Consider the following 22,312-nt stretch of genomic DNA (forward strand, 5'->3'; position numbering starts at 1 on the left):
TTCATGAAAGTTTATTGCAAATATTCACAGACCAATAGATAAAAACCAACCCCCTCGCTTTTACTCCGCTGCTCCCTCCTCAGGCGGCCTCTCGTACTGCAACAGCTGACAGAAATTAAGCATGCCCGTTAAATGACATAATCGACCGAGTGAAGGAAATCTTTGCTGGAGATGCGACCTTGCTCCTCAGCTCCTTGTTCTCCTCCGTGAGGCGCTCACACCTGCGTTGCAGCTCGGTCTTTTCCGAACTCAGTGCCTCGGAAAGCTGTGCGCTCAGGTGATTCGTCACGAAACTGGACCCAAATTCAGGACTTTCATGCAGAGTCTAAAACGGGGGCGTGCAAACTTTTTTCCCCTGAGATCCGCAGACCAGGGGTGTCTAACTAGTTTTTACTGAGGGCCGCTTGTAACATTGAATACATTATATATATATATATATATATATATATATATATATATATATATATATATATATATATATATATATATATATATATATATATATATATATATATATATATATATATATATATATGAATACAAATGTATAATTGTCCTTTTTGCATAGGCAACTTATTTTGATTATTATAATTTTTACAAACAGATGATGTGGCAGGCTATTTTAGGTGATGTGGAGGGACACCTGAATATGTGGCGGGCTACTTAAATGACATGGCAGGCCAATTAAAATGAAGTGGCGGGCCACTTAAAGAATGTGGTGGGCCACTTAAGGGACAGGGAGGGACACTTAAAATATTTGGAGGGCCATATTAAATATGTGATGGGCTACTTAAATGAAATGGCAGGCCACCTTAAATGATGTGGTAGGTCATTTTAAATGTGGCGGGCCACTTAGAGGATGTGGAGGGACACTTTAAAGATGTGGAGAGCTACTTGAATATGTGACGGGCTACTTAAATGATATGGCAGGCCAATTAAAATGAAGTGGCGGGCCACTTAAAGAATGTGGTGGGTCACTTAAGGGACATGGAGGGACACTTAAAATATTTGGAGGGCCACCTTGAATGATGTGATGTGCTACTTAAATGACATGGCAGGCCATATTAAATATGGCAGGCCAATTAAATGATGTGGAGGGCTACTTAAATAACATGGCGGGCCACTTTAGGGACATGGGGGGACACTTAAATTATTTGGAGGGCCACATTAAATGATGTCATGTGCTACTTAAATGACATGGCAGGCCACTTTAAATGATGTCATGTGCTACTTAAATGATATGGCAGGCCAATTAAAATTAAGTGGCGGGCCACTTAAAGAATGTGGTTGGTCACTTAAGGGACATGGAGGGACACTTAAAATATTTGGAGGGCCACCATAAATGATGTGATGGGCTACTTAAATGACATGGCAGGCCATTTTAAATGTGGCAGGTCAATTAAAATGATGTGAAGGGCTACTTAAATAACACGGCGGGCCACTTAAGGGACATGGAGGGACACTTAAATTATTTGGAGGGCCACATTAAATGATGTCATGTGCTACTTAAGTGACATTGCAGGCCACTTTAAACGTGGATGTAGAGGGACACCTAAATTATGTGGAGAGCTACTTAAAAGAAGTGGCAGGCCAATTAAATGATGTGGTGGGCCACTTAAGGGACATGGCCGGCCACTTAAAGGATATAGAGGGCCACTTTAAATGATGTGGCAGGCAACTTAAAGAATGCAGTGGGCCACTTAAGGGATATAGACGGCCACTAAAATAATGTGGCGGTCCACAATAAATTTGTGGCAAGCCTCATTAAATTATGCGGCGGGCCACTTAAAGAATGTGGTGGGCCACTTAAAGGATATAGAGGGCCACCTTAAATGATGTGGCAGGCAACTTAAAGAATGCAGTGGGCCACTTAAGGGATATAAACGGCCACTAAAATAATGTGGTGAGCCAAAATAAATTTGTGGCATGCCTCATTAAATGAAACGGCGGGCCACTTAAAGGATGGAGAGGGCCATTTAAAGGATATAGCGGGCCACTTAGAGAATGTGGTGGTACACTTGAAGGATGCATGTGGAGGGCCACTTGAAGGACGTGGTGGGCCAGATCTGGCTCTCAGTTCTTGAGTTTGACAAATCTAAGTATGCATGGGCCATTTTGATATATTTTTTAATATATATATATATATATTGTAAAAACGCTTAAAAAACATGTATCCTTTATATTTCAATTGAAACAATTAATAATTAGCATTTCAGTTTCCTGTGACGCCAGTGCTGCACTTGTTCCAAAACAAATGTCTTATAAGCCACCGCCAGCGAAAGGATACTTCATTGCGTCGTCTGGTTTATCGCTGTCCTCATAAAGTGCCACCAATGCTGCAAAATGACACGACAGTACAGGTGGATCCATGGAAAACACAGATATGCGAGACTTTGTCCTTGTACGTTACTTACCGCTTGTTAGGGAGTTAATGGCCCCTGAGTGGTGAAGATATCTCCTAAACTGTTTTCTCTAAATATGAAGAAAAACACATTTGCTGTATAATTAAGTGTACATTTAATTATTAACAGACAAAGTTGAAGTGCAAAAGATGCCCCTCAGTTTGTTTCTGTAAGCTGTGCGTTGCTATGCATTTTTTTTTCTTTTTGTGTGTGTAACTAAATTAAAAGAAATATCCTGGCTAGAAAACAATCTTACCTTGTTATGATCCATGGAAAAAGTTTTAAGTTCACTTTTTTTTTCCACCGGAAAATGTGACGATATGGAAAGAAAAAAAAACAGTCCTGAATCCTGCTTTACACAACCACAACCGGTCGTGATGGGCTCGGTGCCATGGCAACAAGTTTTCTGTTAAAATAACAGTCGGGGATTTAAAAAAATAAAAAGTTGTTGCAATGTGTCACGCTCAGAGGGGATGTTTGTTTGTCAACAATATGACTCACTTTGGTCACTGAATTAGCTTTTTTTTTAAACAAAAAACAGTTATTTGGATTTTATTTTGAAATACAGTTCGTCTTTTTCAGTATCGAAAATAACTAATCGACGAAACAGTTCGATTTAAAAAAAAAAAAAAATTTAAACAAAAAATATGATTAGTCAGCAGAAACGGAAAACTGTTGTAAAAGAGCAGTGTGGAACGCTGCAATTTTTTTTAAAATAAAAAACGTATTTATTATCGAATCTTTTAAACGCAGGCTACAACTCCGTCACCAACAGCTTTTAATAGCGACTTCCGGTTGCGGTTTTGGAATATATTTTTTTAAAACATCCTTTTTTTGTCATTTGTTTCGTTTCTGCTTCGGAGTGATTTTCGTTTTTGTTGTATGAACTGTTGAATAAAAACCAAACAGTTTTTTCGACAAAAAAAAAGATGCTTTGTTTTTCAATTTAAAAAAAATATGACTCAAAAACTATTCAAATAAACCAACCGTTTGTTGTTTTTCAAGTCACTTGTAAAACAAAAAACAGTTATTTGGATTTTATTTTGAAATACAGTTCGTCTTTTTCAGTATCGAAAATAACTAATCGACGAAACAGTTCGATTTCTTTCTTTTTTTTTTAAACAAAAAATATGATTAGTCAGCAGAAACGGCAAACTGTTGTAAAAGAGCAGTGTGGAACGCTGCATTTTTTTAAAATAAAAAACGTATTTATTATCGAATCTTTTAAACGCAGGCTACAACTCCGTCACCAACAGCTTTTAATAGCGACTTCCGGTTGCGGTTTTGGAATATATTTTTTTAAAACATCCTTTTTTTGTCATTTGTTTCGTTTCTGCTTCGGAGTGATTTTCGTTTTTGTTGTATGAACTGTTGAATAAAAACCAAACAGTTTTTTCGACAAAAAAAAGATGCTTTGTTTTTCAATTTAAAAAAAATATGACTCAAAAACTATTCAAATAAACCAACCGTTTGTTGTTTTTCAAGTCACTTGTAAAAAAAAAAATACAATGACCAGTTTTGCTTAGAACAAATCGTGTTTCTGAATGTGTCCTTTCAGTTCAACCATCCTGTATTGTTACTGAAATAAAATTTAGGAGAAAATAAAAGATCGTTTTTTCCAGTGAGGAAAATGACGTTGAGCGGCCATTTTTGTAGTTCTAAATGCACTTCCGCAAATCGTCCCTGTGACGTCGTTGCTCATGTGACCCACGCTCTCGAGAAGCAGGAAACCCAAACCGCGCCGAGTCAAAATGTTTTGATGGAGTGGAAAAGACAACAATTTCCCGCGAATGTATTATGTTCATTTGAAGGACGTACAACTAGCGTCAGGGTAAGTACAATTTAACTCACCTTTATCCTCACACTTTTTTTTTGTGAAAGACGGTGATAGTGAAAGGTGCGGCTAGCTTGTTTTTCCAACACACCGGCAGGTTTTGTGTTTACGTTCTGTTGATGTTTTTCATTTATTAAAAGCTAAATAACCTACAATAATTTTGCTACATGTTGGGTATACGCAAAGCCATATTCCACCTTTAAAATGAGGATTATAGTGCTTTCTTTGTGAGGAAGTTGAAGCAAAAATGCCAACGGTGTCACTCATGATGTAACCACAACGATCAACCAGGTCACGTGTTTCCTATTTACATTGCTATTAATATGTGACATGTGACTGTTATAAGTAGTACTAAACATGCCGCATTTTTGGCCTAAAAGGGGACTGTTTTGTTAGCATGCACTTCACAGGAGAACTCCACAAACAATATCGATTTTTGAGCAGACAAGTGCAGGCAAACAGGCTTTGTACACACAGTAATGAGTCCACTAACGACTTTTCCACTAGTCGATGGAGCGTCCGAGATGCCGACACATGACTTTAATCCATACGACATAAAAAATAAATGTGTTGAAATGTCAATAAAGTACACTTTTTGTCAATTTGCATCGTTTTGCACAGTAGCTGCATCTTTTCCGCGCACGGGATGGCTCAGTGATTCCCCTACAGGACTTTTTAGCGCCGCCATGGCGCCGCCAAGCAGCTTATCCATCAACACGGCTCTGTCGGACGAGAGCGAAGACAACGAGCCGCTCCTCGGCGATGACACAGGTGTGTTAAAGATGCCCCTTGGCTGACGGCAGGATAACAGCTTGCGTCCCCCTCCAGTTCCTCCTCAGTGCTGCTCGGCTCGCCTCAATCTGGCCGTCCTGATGTTCCTGGGCTTCTCCGTGGTCTACGGCTTGCGCGTCAACCTCAGCGTGGCCATGATCGCCATGGTGAACACCACCGATTCGGGGCCGGGCCGCAACAGCTCCGTCGCCCACGCTTGTCCTCTTCCTGCCGGGTCTGAGAACAGCAGCGGGACGTTTGAGCAGCCTGACGGGGTAAGGTTGACCGGCGGCGTTCAAAACAAGTCATGATGATCCATCCTTCTCGCCACTTTTGCCCCACTTCCAGACCCCCCAGTACCCATGGGACGCGGAGACTCAAGGCTGGCTGCTTGGGGCTTTCTTCTTTGGCTACCTGTGCACACAGATCCCAGGGGGTTACCTGTCCGGCCATTATGGAGGGAGCATCTTCCTAGGTTTGGGCGTGCTGAGCACGGCCGCTCTCACTCTCCTCACCCCCCTGGCCGCCCAGTGGGGGCCCTACTGGCTGTTTGCATTGCGAGCCCTGGAGGGACTGGGGGAGGTCAGTGTCTTGCGTCTTTTACCATGTTCTACAGAACTTTTCATGTTAAAAAAAATATGTTACAGTAAATTCCATACTAGGGATGATGCTCGAACCCGGTTTTCCCGGTTGTTCGATAAGAAAAGAACAGAGTCCTCGGACTCGAATCCCTTTTTGAGAACCGGTACTCGTTATCGAGACCACTATAGTAAAGAAAAAGAGTTGGTTCTTTATTCGAATCCCTGGGAACGAATCCCGTCGAAGAAGAAATGCCCTGTGAGACATCACAAGAAATGACGTCACGTAGCTCAGTCATTTGTCACGGTGGGGTGCAGCGTGCTGCGGTTCGTTCCCGGGACGCAAAACTGACGGCTCCGGACGAGAGCGTGCAGGTAGGAGATGATTTATTTCTCATAAATCATACACATTACAACAGACAGGAACGAAACAAAAGGAAAGCGTGCCGTTCGCACGAGAAGCTAAAGCAAAAACTTACTTAGCACAGGAATACTAGAAAATAAGGTAACTTAGCACAGGAATCATGCGCTCGAAAACCAGAATGTCAACGTAACTGTTGCAAATGCAAACAATGAAGCCACGACGAGTGACCGGAAAAGGCAGGCTTAAATAGAGTCTCTGATGAGCAACAGGTACAAGGCAGGTGAAAATCATAAGTAACCATGGTGACTAAAACAAACCCCCGAAGTGCACAAAACAACTAAGGAAGTCCAAAACTAACAGAACATAACTAAACAAAACATAATCCGACAAATATATACATCATTTACTGAACTTTTTATAATACAATATCTGTGAATTAGTATATACAACAGTTTTGTAATATGTAATTAATTAATTCAGTCATTATTAATATACTGAGGTGAAGAATATCTTATTTTCAATAAGGTTGACAGTATTTCTCATAATTCTTCTTCTTTGTACTTTGTAAGCACTATTCATTTGAACAACCTCTTAAACTGGATCATATCAGTACAATGTTTAACTTCTTTACTTAATCCATTCCATCATTTAATTCCACATCATTTTAGCTGTTTGCAATTTTACCAAATCATCGAACTTTAATATTTTTGACTCAATAAATAAAGTGTTTATATGTTCTCTATATCCAACATTATGTATCAGTCTAATTGATCTTTTTTGTAACACGGTTAACGAATGTAGCGCACATTTGTAGTTATTTCCCCACATTTCTGCACAATAACTCAGATATGGTAATACTATAGTAGCGAGCAGTAGAGAATGTGAAGTGATTTGTTAAACCAAATATTGTGGGTTTTTTTCCATATACAACAACCTATCTGCACTCAATAAGGAATCGGTTCGATAAGAGGATTCGATAATAGGCTCGAACTTGATAATTTCTTATCAAACATCATCCCTATTCCGTACTATAAGTCCCTTACTTTTTTCCTACGCTTTGAATCCTGCAGCTTAAAGAACGGGTGCGGCTAATTTATGGATTTTTCTTTGCTAACGGTTATAATGTTTTGTATTCAACAAATTGTTTTCATAAAACACAACAGAGACACTGAGTAGGTTTGTTATTGTTTGTGCTATGGCACCATCTTTTGGACTAGTTTGCTCACTGCAGGTGCTGCAGGTTGAAAATGTACGTCCTGTTCCGCTTCTTGAACCGGAAGTTTATTCCGTTTTGTCCTAGAGCAGGGGTGTCAAAGTCAAATGGACGGAGGGCCAAATAAAAAATTTAGCTACAAGCCGAGGGCCGGACTGTTCGAATGTTCATTGAAACATTTTTAAATGACGCATATAGTCTAGTGAACCTAATTGAACCTACTGAAAACCTAACAAATATATTCCAATATGATCAGATAAATAAAGCAATATTTTCTTATGGCTCTGTCAGTAATCTTTAATTTTCAACAGACACAAAAGACAAATTTCCTTTATATAAAAATCCCCATAACATGAACATTAAATGAAAGAAACCGGTATTCAAGGCACCATCAGTAGCCTATATTTTCTATTTTAGCAAAAGTGGGCTAAATTTACTTCAAAGAAAAAAACAATAATAGCAATTTTCTATCATCCACTCAACTGAAATATTTTTAAAATATAATTAAATTGAAATACAATAAAATAAAGTGCAAAAATCTATAAATCAAAAACAACACTTTGTTTAAGGAGAAGTAACATGCAGTGAAAACAAATATTAAACTTTAACTTTTAAACTTGAATTGAGTAAAAACTCTAAATATGTGATTGCACAGTAATGTTCACATTAAACCCCCCTCCTCCCTCCGTGGGAGGGAGGCGAGTTGGGTGCCCGAAACCCCCCGCTGGTTTCGGCCCGCCCCTTGGCGCGCGTGGCACGGCGGGCTCCGCGACCCGACGGCTGGCCCTCGTGGCTTGACGGCGGGCGCGTCCCGACGGGCCGCGCGTAGGGGTCAAACGCAGAAGTCTCAGGGCCTCGTGGTGAGGGGGTGGCCTGCGGGTTTGGCCGCTTGATCCCCCCGCTCCGCTTGGCGCGCGCGGCACATGACGGGTTCCGCCACCGACGCTCGGGCTGCAGCCCGACGGTGGTGCGGGCCCGGCGGTGACGCGCGGTTTGGGGAAACAAAGCAGAAGTCTCAGGGCCTCGGGGCCGGGTTTCGGCCCGCCCCCTTGGCGCGCGTGGCACGGCGGGCTCCGCGACTGACGGCCGGGCTGCAGCCCTTCGGCCGGCAGGCGCGTCCCGGCGGGCCGCTCGCCCCCTTTCGGAACCTTGGACCGGCATCCGCTTGGTGCGTGTAAAAGATCTGCGGTCTGCGGGCCGGTTCTAATAATAAATCAAGATCATCCCAAGGGCCGTAAAAAACCTTCTCGCGGGCCGGATATGGCCCGCGGGCCTTGACTCTGACATATGTGTCCTAGAGTTTCTACTTGTATGGATTCTTCATTGATCACTCCAAGCAACGGTTGTAAGTTTTACAATGTAACTAAAACAATTCATACTTACTAAACCGTCCCATGTGTGATGTCTGCAGAAGTGTTGTCATGCAGATTTGTACGGGCTATCGTGATATAATCAAGTTAGCATTAGCAATTATGCTAAAACATTCACATGTGCCTGTGTCAGTATTATTAACTTACCATGGCATTTAAAAAAAATTGTTTTAAGTTTCGTTAATTCACCAAAACGTCACTGTGTAGTTATTGACTCTGTTTAGTTGATTGGAGAGCTAGCTTCCGTAGCTAGTGGGTCCATGACGATGACTTCTGTTTTGTTTGATCAGCCGTTTTACGTTTTACTGATCTATGGCCCAGAAAGTATAATACTTTTGCCGTGTGGCAAATATTCAACATATTTGTTTTCTTTCATTCTTTTGCTCATTAATATTCAATCCTGTTCTCGTGTGAATTAATGACGTCATGTCGAATTTGCATATGTGACCATGCAGCATGCGCATTTAATTTTTATTGACATTGTGGGAGAACAACAAAAAGTGACTTAAAAACATGAACACCAAAACAGTATGTTTAGAATAGCAATTTTTTTGTGTGTGTTTTTATTACGTCACAAACAAGGTGGAGCCGCCTGGTGGGTAGGGATGGGTACTGTTCACATTTGAACTGATAAGGTACGAATTCTGGGTACCTGAGAATCGGTGCCAATTTTCTGTACTTTTGTGTGTGTTTATAAATATTAATTGTTTTTGATAGTAAAATCTCATTTTCAATTTCAATGTTTGAAAATGAGCCGATTATGATTTCTGCTGTCCAGTTTTAATTGGAGGTGTGAGTCCTTGGGCACCTAACAAATCGATCCGATTCCTGGGGTCACAGTTTGATTCAGAATCGATTCAACACAATTCTCGATTCAAACCTATTCTCGCAATGTATTATTTGGTATCATGATTTTCAAAACAGGTTAGAAAAGCTCCTTCTGGTTGCATGGAGATGGCCTAAAAACATATTTATAACTAGTTCTTTTTTTTTTTTTAAATTGTTAATGGATTTTCAAAAATTATGAATCGATTTAATATCGGCATTAATAAGGATCGCGATTTGGATGTGAATTGATTTTTTTTTTTGTGCACCCCTAGTTTTTATACCTTGTCTTATCACCTTTCTGAGTCTATGACAATAAGTTGCAATTACAGTTTCAAGTCCAAGACTACAGATGGCAGTAGGGTATAGTTTATAGTGTGTTGGCTAGTCAGTTCAGTCTCTGCTAAATCCAGTCTTTTGTTGCACCCTAAAAAGTGTTAATACTGTAAGTATTGTACTTATTACGCACCAGCTGTTTGATTGTAAAATCCAATGGTACCATGATATGGTACCTGCGTTGCGCGTGACGTCATGCCCAGTTGCCGTCTCACACTTCGACACTCGGCGATCACTCCAGCAGCACTGAGAGCGCCCTCAGCCAAACTACCTCCAGGCAATGTAGCAATTTTCGATGCCAACAAAGTCGTTGACAACGTAAGTAAAGTAAGGCTCCAATTTTCCAAAAATGCACTAGCTCGATGCTAATAAACACTGGCTTTGTATTAACATGCTACTGATTAGCATTAGCTATTTTACATGGCGATTTCAACACTTTCAAATTTGTTCATGAAAACTGCAACTAAGATGCACGCTACAATTAAACAGCTGGTGTGTAATAAGTACAATTCTAACAGTATTAACACTTTTTAGGGTGCAACAAAAGACTTAACTGACGAGCCAACAAACCAATTAACTATACACTACTGCCATCTAACATCTTGGACTTGCAACTGTAATTGCAACTTAATGTTATAAGATTTAACTGGACAGCAGTTATTATTGCAATAGAAAAATGAGATTGAATTGTCGAAAACAGTTAATATTTATTAACACACACAAAAGTACTAGAAATTGGTATTGTTGAGTACTGGTATTGATTCCCAGGGTACTGAGAATTGGTAATGTGAACGGTACACATCCCTAAAAATTATTTTTCAAATACCAAAGACCCAAAATATCTATTGGAGCACAACATTTCAATCAATAAAATCAGGTTATGAATTTAAAAAATGATTACATTTATCGTTTTTCAATACATTTACAAATTTTTTGTGCCAATAAAGTATTGAAATCCGACCAATTGCCCACACAAGCTTGAAATATCGCCGTGGTGACTACAGTTCAAACCCCGGCCGAGTCATACCAAAGACTATAAAAATGGGACCCATTACCTCCCTGCTTGGCACTCAGCATCAAGGGTTGGAATTGGGGGTTAAAATCACCAAAAATGATTCCCGGCCGCGGCCACCGCTTCTGCCCACTGCTCCCCTCACCTCCCAGGGGGTGATCAAGGGTGATGGGTCAAATGCAGAGAATAATTTCACCACACCTCGTGTGTGTGTGTGACAATCATTGGTACTTTAACTTTAAACTTAACTTGTCTCATTAAACAGAACGCACGCTTCGCTTTCCTTGACAAAATAAACACAAGTAAATAATAAAAACATTATTTGGACAAAGACTTGGAAAACAGAAGACTCAAACGTGAGCATGTTTTTCTTCAACAGTTCTCAGTGTCAGTGGAGCAGACACATATTCACATTAAAATTGTTATTTTTATTCGAAATTACGTTACTTAGCCCTCCAAAAATAATCTAAAAAGCACCAATATGAAAATATTGCCGTCTTCTAAAGTCCACTAATACTGTATTTTTCGGACTATAAGTCGCAGTTTTTTTCATAATTTGGCCGGGGGTGCGACTTATGTGTGAAAGTATCACCACATTAGCGTAAAATATCAAATAATATTATTTAGCTCATTCACGTAAGAGACTAGACGTATAAGATTTCATGGGATTTAGCGATTAGGAGTGACAGATTGTTTGGTAAACGTATAGCATGTTCTATATGTTATAGTTATTTGAATAACTCTTACCATTATATGTTACGTTAACATACCAGGCACGTTCTCAGTTGGTTATTTATGCCTCATATAACATACTCTTATTCAGCCTGTTGTTCACTATTCTTTATTTATTTTAAATTGCCTTTCAAATGTCTATTCTTGGTGTTGGGTTTCATCAAATAAATTTCCCCAAAAAATGCGACTTATACTCCAGTGCGACTTATATGTTTTTTCCTTCTTTATTATGCATTTTCGGCCGGTGCGACTTATACTCCGGAGCGATTTATACTCCGAATCATACGGTAACTGTTTTGTCACAAAGCATGAAAATATGCGCATAGTGACTTCCTGTTCAGTGCAAAATAAGCTTATAAACAAAAGCAAGGCCGTATGAACCTGGGTTTTACAGCCATTTATCAGTTTTTCGCAACGTGTTCCGTTCAAATGGCTCCCCAAATACAAATGTTGTTTTTTTTCAAATATTGCTTGGGCTCTTGGTGTAGTAGGTGTGGTTGTATTGTATATTAAGTATGTGTCAATGAAAGGGCATTTTATTAATATTTCTTAATTTGATTACAGTATTTTTCGGAGTATAAGTCGCTCCGGAGTATAAGTCGCACCGGCCGAAAATGCATAATAAAGAAGGAAAAAAACATCTATAAGTCGCACTGGAGTATAAGTCGCATTTTTTGGGGAAATGTATTTGATAAAACCCAACACCAAGAATAGACATTTGAAAGGCAATTTAAAATAAATAAAGAATAGTGAACAACAGGCTGAATAAGTGTATGTTATATGAGGCATAAATAACCAACTGAGAATGTGCCTGGTATGTTAACGTAACATATTATGGTAAGAGTCATTCAAATAACTATAACATATAGAACATGCTATACGTTTACCAAACAATCTGTCACTCCTAATCGCTAAATCCCATGAAATCTTATACGTCTAGTCTCTTACGTGACGTGAATGAGCTAAATAATATTATTTGATATTTTACGGTAATGTGTTAATCATTTCACACATAAGTCGCTCCTGAGTATAAGTTGCACCCCCGGCCAAACTATGAAAAAAACTGCGACTTATAGTCTGAAAACTATGGTACATGCTATAGCAGGGGTGGGCAATTAATTTTTACCGGGGGCCGCATGAGCTACCCGACCACTGCTGGAGGGCCACATCGACAATATTTCAATTAAATTTTGTTCAATATTATTTTTGATATATACCGTAAGATAAATAATAATAATAATAATAATTAATAATAAAAGTAATACTTCAACATAGTGTGTGTAACAGCATTCCATGACTAATATAAATAAATTAACATTAATAATAAATGAAAGTAAAATAAGCACACGTATGACTGAGGAGTCATAGTGTAACTTTGTGTGGTTTTTGAGTAGTCCGACTTTTTGTGTGGCCATAAACGCACCAGTGGTTTAGTGCTATGCGTGTTGGTGACAGATGACAAGTTGGTTTTGGCCTGGTTTGTACGGCAGAAAATGACTAGTTTTTCGAGATATAATTGTTTTACTCTTGTTTTTGGTGTGGTTATGTCCGAATATAAACAGTTTTGCTCAATAAAGTGATCGATATAATTCCTGTCCTCGAAGCATCTCGATAGACGTTACAATAATTGAACGGTGTTCAATTGAACGGTGTTGACGAACACCGTTAGGGCCGCTTGTTGTCACTGTCACTCAAAGTTGCATTGCAAAATGACACAGAATAAATATGTTTATTTTGTTTAGAATTCAGATGGGATTTGATTTGGTGCGCGGCATATACTTGCTGCGCGCAGCGGACGCTTGAGCAGTGCGCAATTGCGCAGGCACGCACCTTAGAGGGGACGTTGCTTTGCAGTTCATGTCTTGTTGAAAACACGCCATTCCTCATCAACTTTTCTCTTTTTAGCGTCTCGGGTGTAACCCGTGCATCACTTGTCGCTGCATGTGCACCTTCACTCGCAGGTTACACACGGACACACGCCCATAAATAATACTTTTCAAAATAAAACAGCACAGTTGTATTGCGCGCACGACATAGATGTTTTTTCAACTTTATTTTGTAATTGCAGCTGTTCACATTCACTCACAATCACGCACACGCATGCGTCCACACGGAAGTAATACAAATAACGATTTTCAAAACAAAAGCAGCACCGTTGTATTGCACACTCGACATAGATACTTTTTTAAATTTATTTTGTAATTTATAATTTGCCTCACGCGGGCCGGACAGGGACGCACAAAGGGCCGGATGCGGCTCGCGGGCCGCAGAATGCTCAGGTCTGTGCTATAGTATGATTTTTGTGTCCCTTTAATTTAGGTAGCCAGAGACTGCAGATGTAAATGAGCTATTTAGCTATAATCTGGTACAGAAGATATCTGTCTTTGAGCTTAATGTTTCTGTGCATTGTCCCTTCAAATTAAGACTAAACTAAACTAAACTCTTGTGGTTTTTGCAGGGTGTGACGTTCCCCGCCATGATGGCGATGTGGGCCCGCTGGGCTCCGCCTCTGGAGCGCTCTCGCCTGATCACGATCTCGGGCTCCGGGTCCAACTTTGGAGCCTTCTTGGCTATGCCTCTCACCGGCTACCTCTGCCAAGCGCTGGGCTGGCCCGCTGTCTTCTACCTCTGCGGTGAAGCACACACTGTTTCCATCAAATCTGCTGGAAAGAGAACATTGCGTATTAGACGTCTTCCTCTCTGCGTCTCCTCCAGGGGGCGCCGGGTGCCTCTGGGCGGTTCTTTGGTTCATGTTCGTGTCGGACGACCCCCGCACTCATCGGCGAATCAGCAAAGAGGAGAGAGATTACATCGTCGACTCCATCGGGCGTCAGGTAAACATTAGCGGCGACGACTCACTCACGCTGGTCTTCATTGTCATGGTAACGCGTGTGAAACCTGCAGGGCGGGGGCCACGGCTGGTCTGTGCCCCTCCTGCGCATGATGATGTCAGTGCCGCTGTGGGCCATCATCGTGACGCAGATGTGTTCCAACTGGTCCTTCTACACGCAGCTCACCTCCCTGCCCACCTACATGAACAACATCCTGCACTTTGACCTCAAGTCGGTGAGATTGGCCGCTCAGTGAGGTCACACGTTGTTGACAGGAAGCACGATGCTGGCCCCGCAAGATGCTGGCCCCTGGTAGCTTTACTAACTTCCTGGTAGCATGGCTAACTTCCTGGTAGCATTGCTAACTTCCTGGTAGCTGGGCTAACTTTCTGGTAGCCGGGCTAACTTCCTTGTAGCTTAGCTAACTTCCTGGTAGCTTGGCTAACTTCCTGGTAGCCGGGCTAACTTTCTTGTAGCCTGGCTAACTTCCTTGTAGCTTAGCTAACTTCCTGGCAGCCAGACAAATGTCTTGGTAGCCAGACTAACTTCCTTGTAACATGGATAACTTCCTGGTATTATGGCTAAGTTCCTTGTAGCATGGCTAAGTTCCTTGTAGCATAGCTAAGTTCCTTGTAGCATAGCTAAGTTCCTTGTAGCTTAGCTAACTTCCAGGTAGCTTGGCTAACTTCCTGGTAGCCGGGTTGACTTCCTCGTAGCTTTGCTAACTTCTTTATAGCGTAGCTATCTTCCTGGTCGCCGGACTAACTTCCTGGTTCGCCAGACAAATGTCTTGGTAGCCTGGCTAACTTCCTTGCAACATGGATAACTTCCTGGTAGCATGGCTAAGTTCCTCGTAGCATGGCTAACTTCCTGGTAGCCGGGTTGAATTCCTCGTAGCTTCGCTAACTTCCTTGTAGCTTAGCTAACTACCTGATAGCATGGCTAACTTCCTTGTAACCTGGCTAACGTCTTTGTAGCTTAGTTAACTTCCTGGCAGCATGGCTAACTTCCTGGTAGCCGGGTTGACTTCCTCGTAGCTTTGCTAAATTTTTTGTAGCTTAGCTATCTTCCTGGTCGCCGGACTAACTTCCTGGTAGCCAGACACACTTCCTGGTAGCCAGACAAATGTCTTGGTAACCTGGCTAACTTCCTCGTAACATGGATAACTTCCTGGTAGCCGGGCTAAGGTCCTTGTAGCATGGCTCACATCCTGGTAGCATGGCTCACATCCTGGTAGCCGGGCTAACTTCCTGGTAGCCGGGTTGACTTCCTCCTAGCTTTGCTAACTTCATTGTAGCTTAGCTAACTTCCTGATAGCATGGCTAACTTCCTTGTAACCTGGCTGACGTCTTTGTCGCTTAGTTAACTTCCTGGTAGCATGGCTAACTTCCTTGTAGCATGGCTAACTTCCTTGTAACCTGGCTAACGTTTTTGTAGCTTAGTTAACTTCCTGGTAGCATGGCTAACTTCTTGGTAGCCGGGTTGACTTTCTCGTAGCTTTGCTAACTTCCTTGTAGCTTAGCTAACTTCATGGTAGCATGGCTAACTTCCTGGTAGCCGGGTTGACTTCCTCGTAGCTTCGCTAACTTCCTTGTAGCTTAGCTAACTTCCTGATAGCATGGCTAACTTCCTTGTAACCTGGCTGACGTCTTTGTAGCTTAGTTAACTTCCTGGTAGCGTGGCTAATTTCCTTGTAGCGTGGCTAACTTCCTTGTAACCTGGCTGACGTCTTTGTAGCTTAGTTAACTTCCTGGCAGCATGACTGACTTCCTGGTAGCATGGCTAACTTCCTGGTAGCCTGGTTGACTTCCTCGTAGCTTTGCTGACTTCTTTGTAGCTTAGCTAGCTTCCTGATAGCCGGACTAACTTTCTGGTAGTCAGACAAACTTCCTGGTAGCCAGACAAATGTCTTGGTAGCATGGCTAAGTTCCTTGTAACATGGCTAACTTCCTTGTAGCCTGGCTAACTTCCTTGTAGCCTGGCTAACCTCCTCGTAGCTTAACTAACTTCCTGGTAGCATGGCTAACTTCCTGGTAGCCGGGTTGACTTCCTCGTAGCTTTGCTAACTTCCTTGTAGCTTAGCTAACTTCCTGGTAGCCGGACTAACTTTCTGGTAGCCATACAAACTTCCTGGTAACCCGGCTAACATTCTGGTAGCCGGGCTGACTTGCTCGTAGCTTGTCTAACTTCTTAATAGCTTGGCTAACTTCAGAGTCATTTTGAAAGCTAGCTGGGCTAACTTTGTGGTGGTATGGCAAATTTCTTCGTAGCCTGGCAAACTTCCTGGTAGGTTGGCTAGCTTCCTCGTAGGTTAGCTAACTTCCTGATAACTTTGCTAACTTCCCTGCAGCTTGGCTAACTTCCTGGTATCATGGCTAACTTCTTAGTAGCCTGGCTAACTTATTAGTAGCATAAGTAACTTCTTGGTAGAGGGGCTAACTTCTTGGTAGCAGGGTGAAAGTCCTGATAGCTCGGCTAACTTTTTGGTAGCTTCGCCAACTTCCTGTAGAGTAGCTTGGCTAACTTCCTGGTGACTTGGCCAACTTCCATATAGCTTGGCTAACGTCCTGGTAGTTTGGCGAACTTTTGTGTAGCAATGCTAACTTCTTGATAGCATGACTTACTTCCTGGTAGTTTGGATACCTTTTTAGTAGCAACGCTACATTTACTGGTAGCTTGGCTAACCTGCGGGTAGCGGGGCAAATTCCTTGGTAGCATGACTAACTTCCTGGTAGTTTGTCTAAATTCTTGGGAGCATTGCCAAATTCCTGGTAGCATGGCTAACTTCCAAGTAGCATGGCTACCTTCTTGGTAGCATCGCTAACTTCCTGGTTGCTTGGCTAACTTCCTGGTAGCTTGGCTGACTTCTTGGTGGCCTGCCTAACTTCCTGGTAGCATGGCTAACTTCTTTGTAGCTTAGCTAATTTTTTGGTAGCGTGGCTAACTTTCTGATAGGCTGGCTAACTTCCTGTTGTCCTGCCTAACTTCCTGGTAGCCTGCATAACTTTCTGTTTTGTACTGTCGACTTGCAGCATTTATGTTATGCAGTTGTTTTTGATTCTGCAGCATTTACCGTTGCATTTTTTGTATGATGCCGGCTGACGTACACTATATTGCCAAAAGTATTTGGCCAACCATACAAATGATGAGAATCAGGTGCCTTAATCACTTGGCCCGGTGTATAAAATCAAGCACTCAGGCCTGGAGACTGTTTCTACAAACATTTGTGAAAGAATGGGCCACTCTCAGTGATTCAGCATTTGCGCCACCTACAGGACTGGAGTGGAACTGTTAATTTTGGCGAAGGTCAAAAGTCATTATTGGAGGATTGAAGTTAACTTTGTATGGGAAACGACTTCCCGATGAGTTGATAGTGAGACCGCTTGGTTGCCTTCTGCTTGTTAACTGGCGCCGTCTGCTTCCAGAACGGCTTCCTCTCCGCCCTGCCCTACCTGGCCGCCTGGCTGTGCTCCGTGCTGTCCGGCTTCCTGGCCGACAGCCTCATCGAGAAGAAGGTGTTCAGCGTCACGACCATACGCAAGCTCTTCACGCTCACAGGCAAGGAGAACCTCACTGCTGACTTCCTGCTCCCAATTGGCTCCAACGCACATCACGGTCCCTCCCCCCGCAGGTATGCTGCCACCTGCCGGCTTCCTGCTCGCCGTGGCCTACGCCGGCTGCAACCACGTCCTCACCATCACCTTCCTCACGCTGGCGTCGGCCGTCGCGGGCGCCAGCTCGCCCGGGGTCTTCATCAACCAGATAGACATCGCCCCCAGGTGGGCCCTGGCGCTCCACCAAGCACGGGTCAAATATTTAAAACGCTTTCTCCCCGCAGGTACGCCGGCTTCCTCCTGGGAATCACCAACATGTTCGGCACCATCCCCGGAGTCATCGCCCCGATTGTTACGGGATATTTCACAGAGGACGTACGTCTTTTTTTTCTTTTCAAACACAGAACAACGCAAATAACTCCGCTCTGTGTCGGCAGCACACCTTGGCCGGCTGGAGGAAAGTGTTCTGGGTCTCCGCCGCCATCAACGTGGGCGGCGCTTTCTTCTACACGCTGTTTGGCAGCGGCGACATCCAACCGTGGGCCGTCGCGGAGGACGACGACGAGGGCGCCAAAAGGGAGCGGAAGCGCTCCAACTCCACGTGAACCCAAGTAATAAGACGTTTATTCCACGTTTGTAAGCTCCATTCTTCACCTAAAAGACATCCAGGTGCCTTTTGAGTTCTCTTTAATTCCAATTTGATGTAAATAAGCACAAGTTTAAGTTTTTCCTAGCCCCTTCCTGCTCCGTCACTGAGGAAGAATATGATGGCAAAAGCACCAAGGCAGATTTCCACACTTTTGCGGCTTCTCGTTGTAAACTTGGAGTCTGCAAGTTCGTTTTTTTACTGTTCAAATCAAAAACATTCATCATTAACTCGATTTATCCTGAGAACAAAAATTGAATTTTTTTTTTTTTAAATCACAGTTACAAATTTCATAAAAGATACTTGGGGCTGTCCCGATTTGATATTGATATCGGTCTGATATCGGCAAAAAAAATTGGATGATATTTTGTTTAAGCACTCCGATACAAGCAGTTCTGCATGTACCGTGGGGGAGCGGGGGGCTGCTGTTTTGCGTAAATAAGTGCATGTAAAAAATATTTTTTTAAATTTGGCACTGACCAATCCCGCCGGTCCCATTAAAATGCTCCTAAAATCCAACAGTGGCATGTTTCGGTACCTGTTTCGCATTTGGGCACTTGGCGATCACTCCAGCAGCACTGAGAGCGGACACAGCCGAGCTACCTCTAGGTAATGTTGCAATTTTTTATCCCAACAATGAAATTGATTTAAAAAAAATAAGTTAAATAAGGCTCTACTTTTCCCATAAATGCGCTAGCATGATGCTAATATTCATTGGCCTTGCCATTGACGTGCTACTGATTACATTAGCGATTTTACATGGCGATTTCAACACCTCCAAATCTGTTAATGAAAACGACACAACCAAGATGCACGTTACAATCAAACAACTGGTGTGTAGAACTTACAATACTTACAGTTTTAACACCTTTTAGGGCGCAACAAAAACCTACCAAATTATCCCCTACTGCCATCTAACGTCTTGGACTTGCTACTGTAGTTGACACTCACAAATGTGATAATAAAACAGGATACAACAACTGGACTGCAGTTATCATAATCAGCTCATTTTTAAATATCGCAATAAAATTGATTTTATTATCAAAAACAATGAATGTTTATTAACACAAAAGTAGCAAAAATTGGTTCAGTTGAGTATTATTACATTATTATTAGTAGTACAGAACATACATCACATTAAATTCACGTTTTATCAAAAAAGTATAAAAAGTTTCACATAAATAAATAAAACATTTAAATGTGAAAGAATATTGAACGAGTAGGACCTCAGAATAAAATAGGCTACTCGGAGCTAGCAACTACACAACAGCTAGGCACACAAGGTAGACATAAGCACTAATCAATGAACAGCACATTTGTCAATATAAACACGTATCAAATAATTATAGTTGCATATTACTTACACATAAACAGTCTCCCAAGGCAGGAGCATGTTAGGAAGTTGTCAGTAACAAACGTGTCCGCATCATTCGACGTGCTGCTTCGTGATCTTAATGTAATGGCTTACCGTGACCGCTGAGGGTTGCCAAAATAACAATTAGCCGCCCCAGTTCAACTTAGACAGTCTGTCTTTCATAATAATAGTAATTATTATGAAAGACCGATATCCCGATATTGTCCAACTCTTAATTACCGATTCCGATATCAACCGATACCGATATATACAGTCGTGGAATTAACACATTATTATGCCTACTTTTGTTGTGATGCCCCGCTGGATGCATTAAACAATGTAACAAGGTTCACCAAAATAAATCAATTAAAGTTATGGAAAAAAATGCCAACATGGCACTGCCATATTTATTATTGAAGTCACAAAGTGCATTATTTTTTCAAACATGCCTCAAAACAGCAGCTTGGGCGGGGTTGAGGTGGGGGGGTAGGGGTTAGCGGGGGGGTGTATTTTGTAGCGTCCCGGAAGAGTTAGTGCTGCAAGGGGTTCTGGGTATTTGTTCTGATGTGTTTATTTTGTGTTACGGTGCGGATGTTCTCCCGAAATGTGTTTGTCATTCTTGTTTGGTGTGGGTTCACAGTGTGGCACATATTTGTAACAGTGTTAAAGCTGTTTATACGGCAACCCTCAGTGTGACCTGTATGGCTGTTGACCAAGTATGCTTTGCATTCACTTGTGTGTGTGAAAAGCCGTAGATATTATGTGACTGGGCTGGCACGCAAAGGCAGTGCCTTTAAGGTTTATTGGCGCTCTGTACTTCTCCCTACGTCCGTGTACACAGCGGCGTTTTAAAAAGTCACGAATTTTACATTTTGAAACCGATACCGATAATTTTGAAACCGATACCGATAATTTCCGATGTTACATTTTAAAGCTTTTATCGGCCGATAATATCGGCAGTCCGATGTTATCGGACATCCCTAGTAATTTCACTTGCTCTTTTCTAACATTTCACACTACAAAATTAAAGTATTTACTGATATCGTATCAGATTAATATTGGTATTCCGCCAATACTCAAGACACCAATATTGTATGGGAAGTGAAAAAAACTGTATCGGGACAGCCCTAAGAAATACCCCTCCTACGCAAAACACACTGCCAGGGACATTATTAATGACTCATTCCACAAAGCTAACCTATTTTGTTTGGCTCGCTTAGCATGTATTGACCTTTAATTCTCTTTAGGAAATGTTAGACACGGGATAAGGAACAAGTGGTTACATTTCGGGACCGATCTTAATCATTTATTCAACGTTTCGAGCTTCAACTTGTGTGTGTGTGTGTGTGTATGCTAGCGTCCACGCCTCCACCCACAAGGACAAAGACATTGGATGACAGACAAGAGGGTTCACTCCGCTTCTTTCATTCTGGGCGGATATTCAATACATTCAGAAAATGCCCGAAATGGGTTAAGGATTGGAAAACAAGTGATTGCATTTTGGGGCTGATCCGGATCCTTTTTTTAGACTTTTTTTTGTCTACTTTTTGTTCGGGTCCACATGTCATTTTATTCTTGTTTTTTTTATGTATTTTTAGAATGTTCCAAAGAGCTGGGCCGCACCCTACATTAGGACCTATGGAGGAAACTACCTACTATTACTACTACTACCTAGCAACTATGCAGTAAACTTTCCGCACAACACAGCAAGTATTTAAAAATCTAAATATTGTTGTTACGTGTTGTTATGTGTTTTTTTTTTTTTATACATACTATTAATTGTTTTTTTTATAGCTTTTTCAATGGGTGTTTGTTGTTTTCATATAGAACCTGAATGCCGCTTTAGCTACACTTGTGTGGCACCGCTTTTGTATATTTTGGACTTCCAAAGAAGCACTTTTTATATTCAATACACCAAAAGCCTTACGTTTAATAAAACAATAGCTCAGGGGTGTCCGCACACTGAAAAATCTTAACATACGGGTGCCATTTTGATCTTTTCAATGGTCAAAACCAGGGGTCCCCAAACTTTTTGACCCGGGGGCCGTATTGGGTTAAAAAAATTTGACCAGGGGCCGCGCTATATATATATATGAATGAATGAATGAATGAATGAATGGTCTTTATTGTCATTGTGCATGTACAGGTACAGGTCCAACGAAATTTAGGTTGCTTCCCTAAGGTGCTTTGCATTTAAAAAAAAGAAGAAACCACACAATATACAAAAACAACACAATATACACAATATGCAATATGGCCTAAGACCACTCTAAGAGGCAATGTGTGTGTGTATGTATGTATATATATATATATATATATATATATATATATATATATATATATATATATATATATATATATATATATATATATATATATATATATATATATATATACATATATATATATACATATATATATATACATATATATATATATGTATATATATATATATATATATGTATATATATATATATATGTATATATATA

General features: G+C 41.4%; 2 protein-coding genes across 5 annotated transcripts; one reads left to right on the forward strand and one right to left on the reverse strand.

The window, feature by feature from the left end:
• Positions 1 to 60: 60 nt before the first annotated feature.
• LOC133650276 (c-Myc-binding protein-like) lies at positions 61 to 4,321 on the reverse strand. The gene is made up of 6 exons (XM_062047343.1): positions 4,254 to 4,321; positions 2,659 to 2,692; positions 2,415 to 2,472; positions 2,288 to 2,336; positions 179 to 293; positions 61 to 105 (listed from the first exon to the last, which is right to left on the reverse strand). Exons 2-6 carry the CDS (start codon positions 2,671 to 2,673, stop codon positions 61 to 63), a joined length of 282 nt encoding a protein of 93 aa, XP_061903327.1. The 5' UTR covers positions 2,674 to 2,692; positions 4,254 to 4,321.
• On the forward strand, positions 4,097 to 22,105 carry si:ch1073-513e17.1 (sialin). Of its 4 annotated transcripts, none has more exons than XM_062047340.1 (12): positions 4,097 to 4,233; positions 4,858 to 5,007; positions 5,065 to 5,282; positions 5,356 to 5,589; positions 13,896 to 14,070; positions 14,153 to 14,271; positions 14,342 to 14,503; positions 17,694 to 17,826; positions 17,900 to 18,047; positions 18,107 to 18,197; positions 18,260 to 18,433; positions 21,421 to 22,105. In XM_062047340.1, exons 2-11 carry the CDS (start codon positions 4,923 to 4,925, stop codon positions 18,425 to 18,427), a joined length of 1,533 nt encoding a protein of 510 aa, XP_061903324.1. In that variant the 5' UTR covers positions 4,097 to 4,233; positions 4,858 to 4,922; the 3' UTR covers positions 18,428 to 18,433; positions 21,421 to 22,105. The 4 variants fall into 4 exon arrangements, 3 of the variants coding, with proteins under 3 accessions (XP_061903324.1, XP_061903323.1, XP_061903325.1); XR_009826216.1 differs by having other exon boundaries at positions 4,125 to 4,233; positions 4,861 to 5,007; positions 18,260 to 18,491; XM_062047339.1 differs by having other exon boundaries at positions 4,125 to 4,233; positions 4,861 to 5,007.
• The last annotated feature ends 207 nt before the right edge of the window (positions 22,106 to 22,312 follow it).

This window comes from Entelurus aequoreus, linkage group LG05 (genome assembly GCF_033978785.1).
Source record: "Entelurus aequoreus isolate RoL-2023_Sb linkage group LG05, RoL_Eaeq_v1.1, whole genome shotgun sequence".
NCBI lineage: Eukaryota > Metazoa > Chordata > Actinopteri > Syngnathiformes > Syngnathidae > Entelurus > Entelurus aequoreus.

Excerpts from the sequence above, each read along its gene's own strand:
- LOC133650276 (XM_062047343.1), bottom strand. Across the intron at positions 2,337-2,414 it reads CATTAACTCCCTAACAAGCG|CATTGGTGGCACTTTATGAG; the intron begins GTAAGTAACGTA and ends GTCATTTTGCAG. Across the intron at positions 294-2,287 it reads AAACCAGACGACGCAATGAA|TTTCGTGACGAATCACCTGA; the intron begins GTATCCTTTCGC and ends ATTTGGGTCCAG.
- si:ch1073-513e17.1 (XM_062047340.1), top strand. The coding sequence starts at position 4,923 with ATGGCGCCGCCAAGCAGCTTATCCATCAACACGGCTCTGTCGGACGAG. Across the intron at positions 5,283-5,355 it reads CGTTTGAGCAGCCTGACGGG|ACCCCCCAGTACCCATGGGA; the intron begins GTAAGGTTGACC and ends CCCCACTTCCAG. Across the intron at positions 18,198-18,259 it reads CGGGATATTTCACAGAGGAC|CACACCTTGGCCGGCTGGAG; the intron begins GTACGTCTTTTT and ends CTGTGTCGGCAG.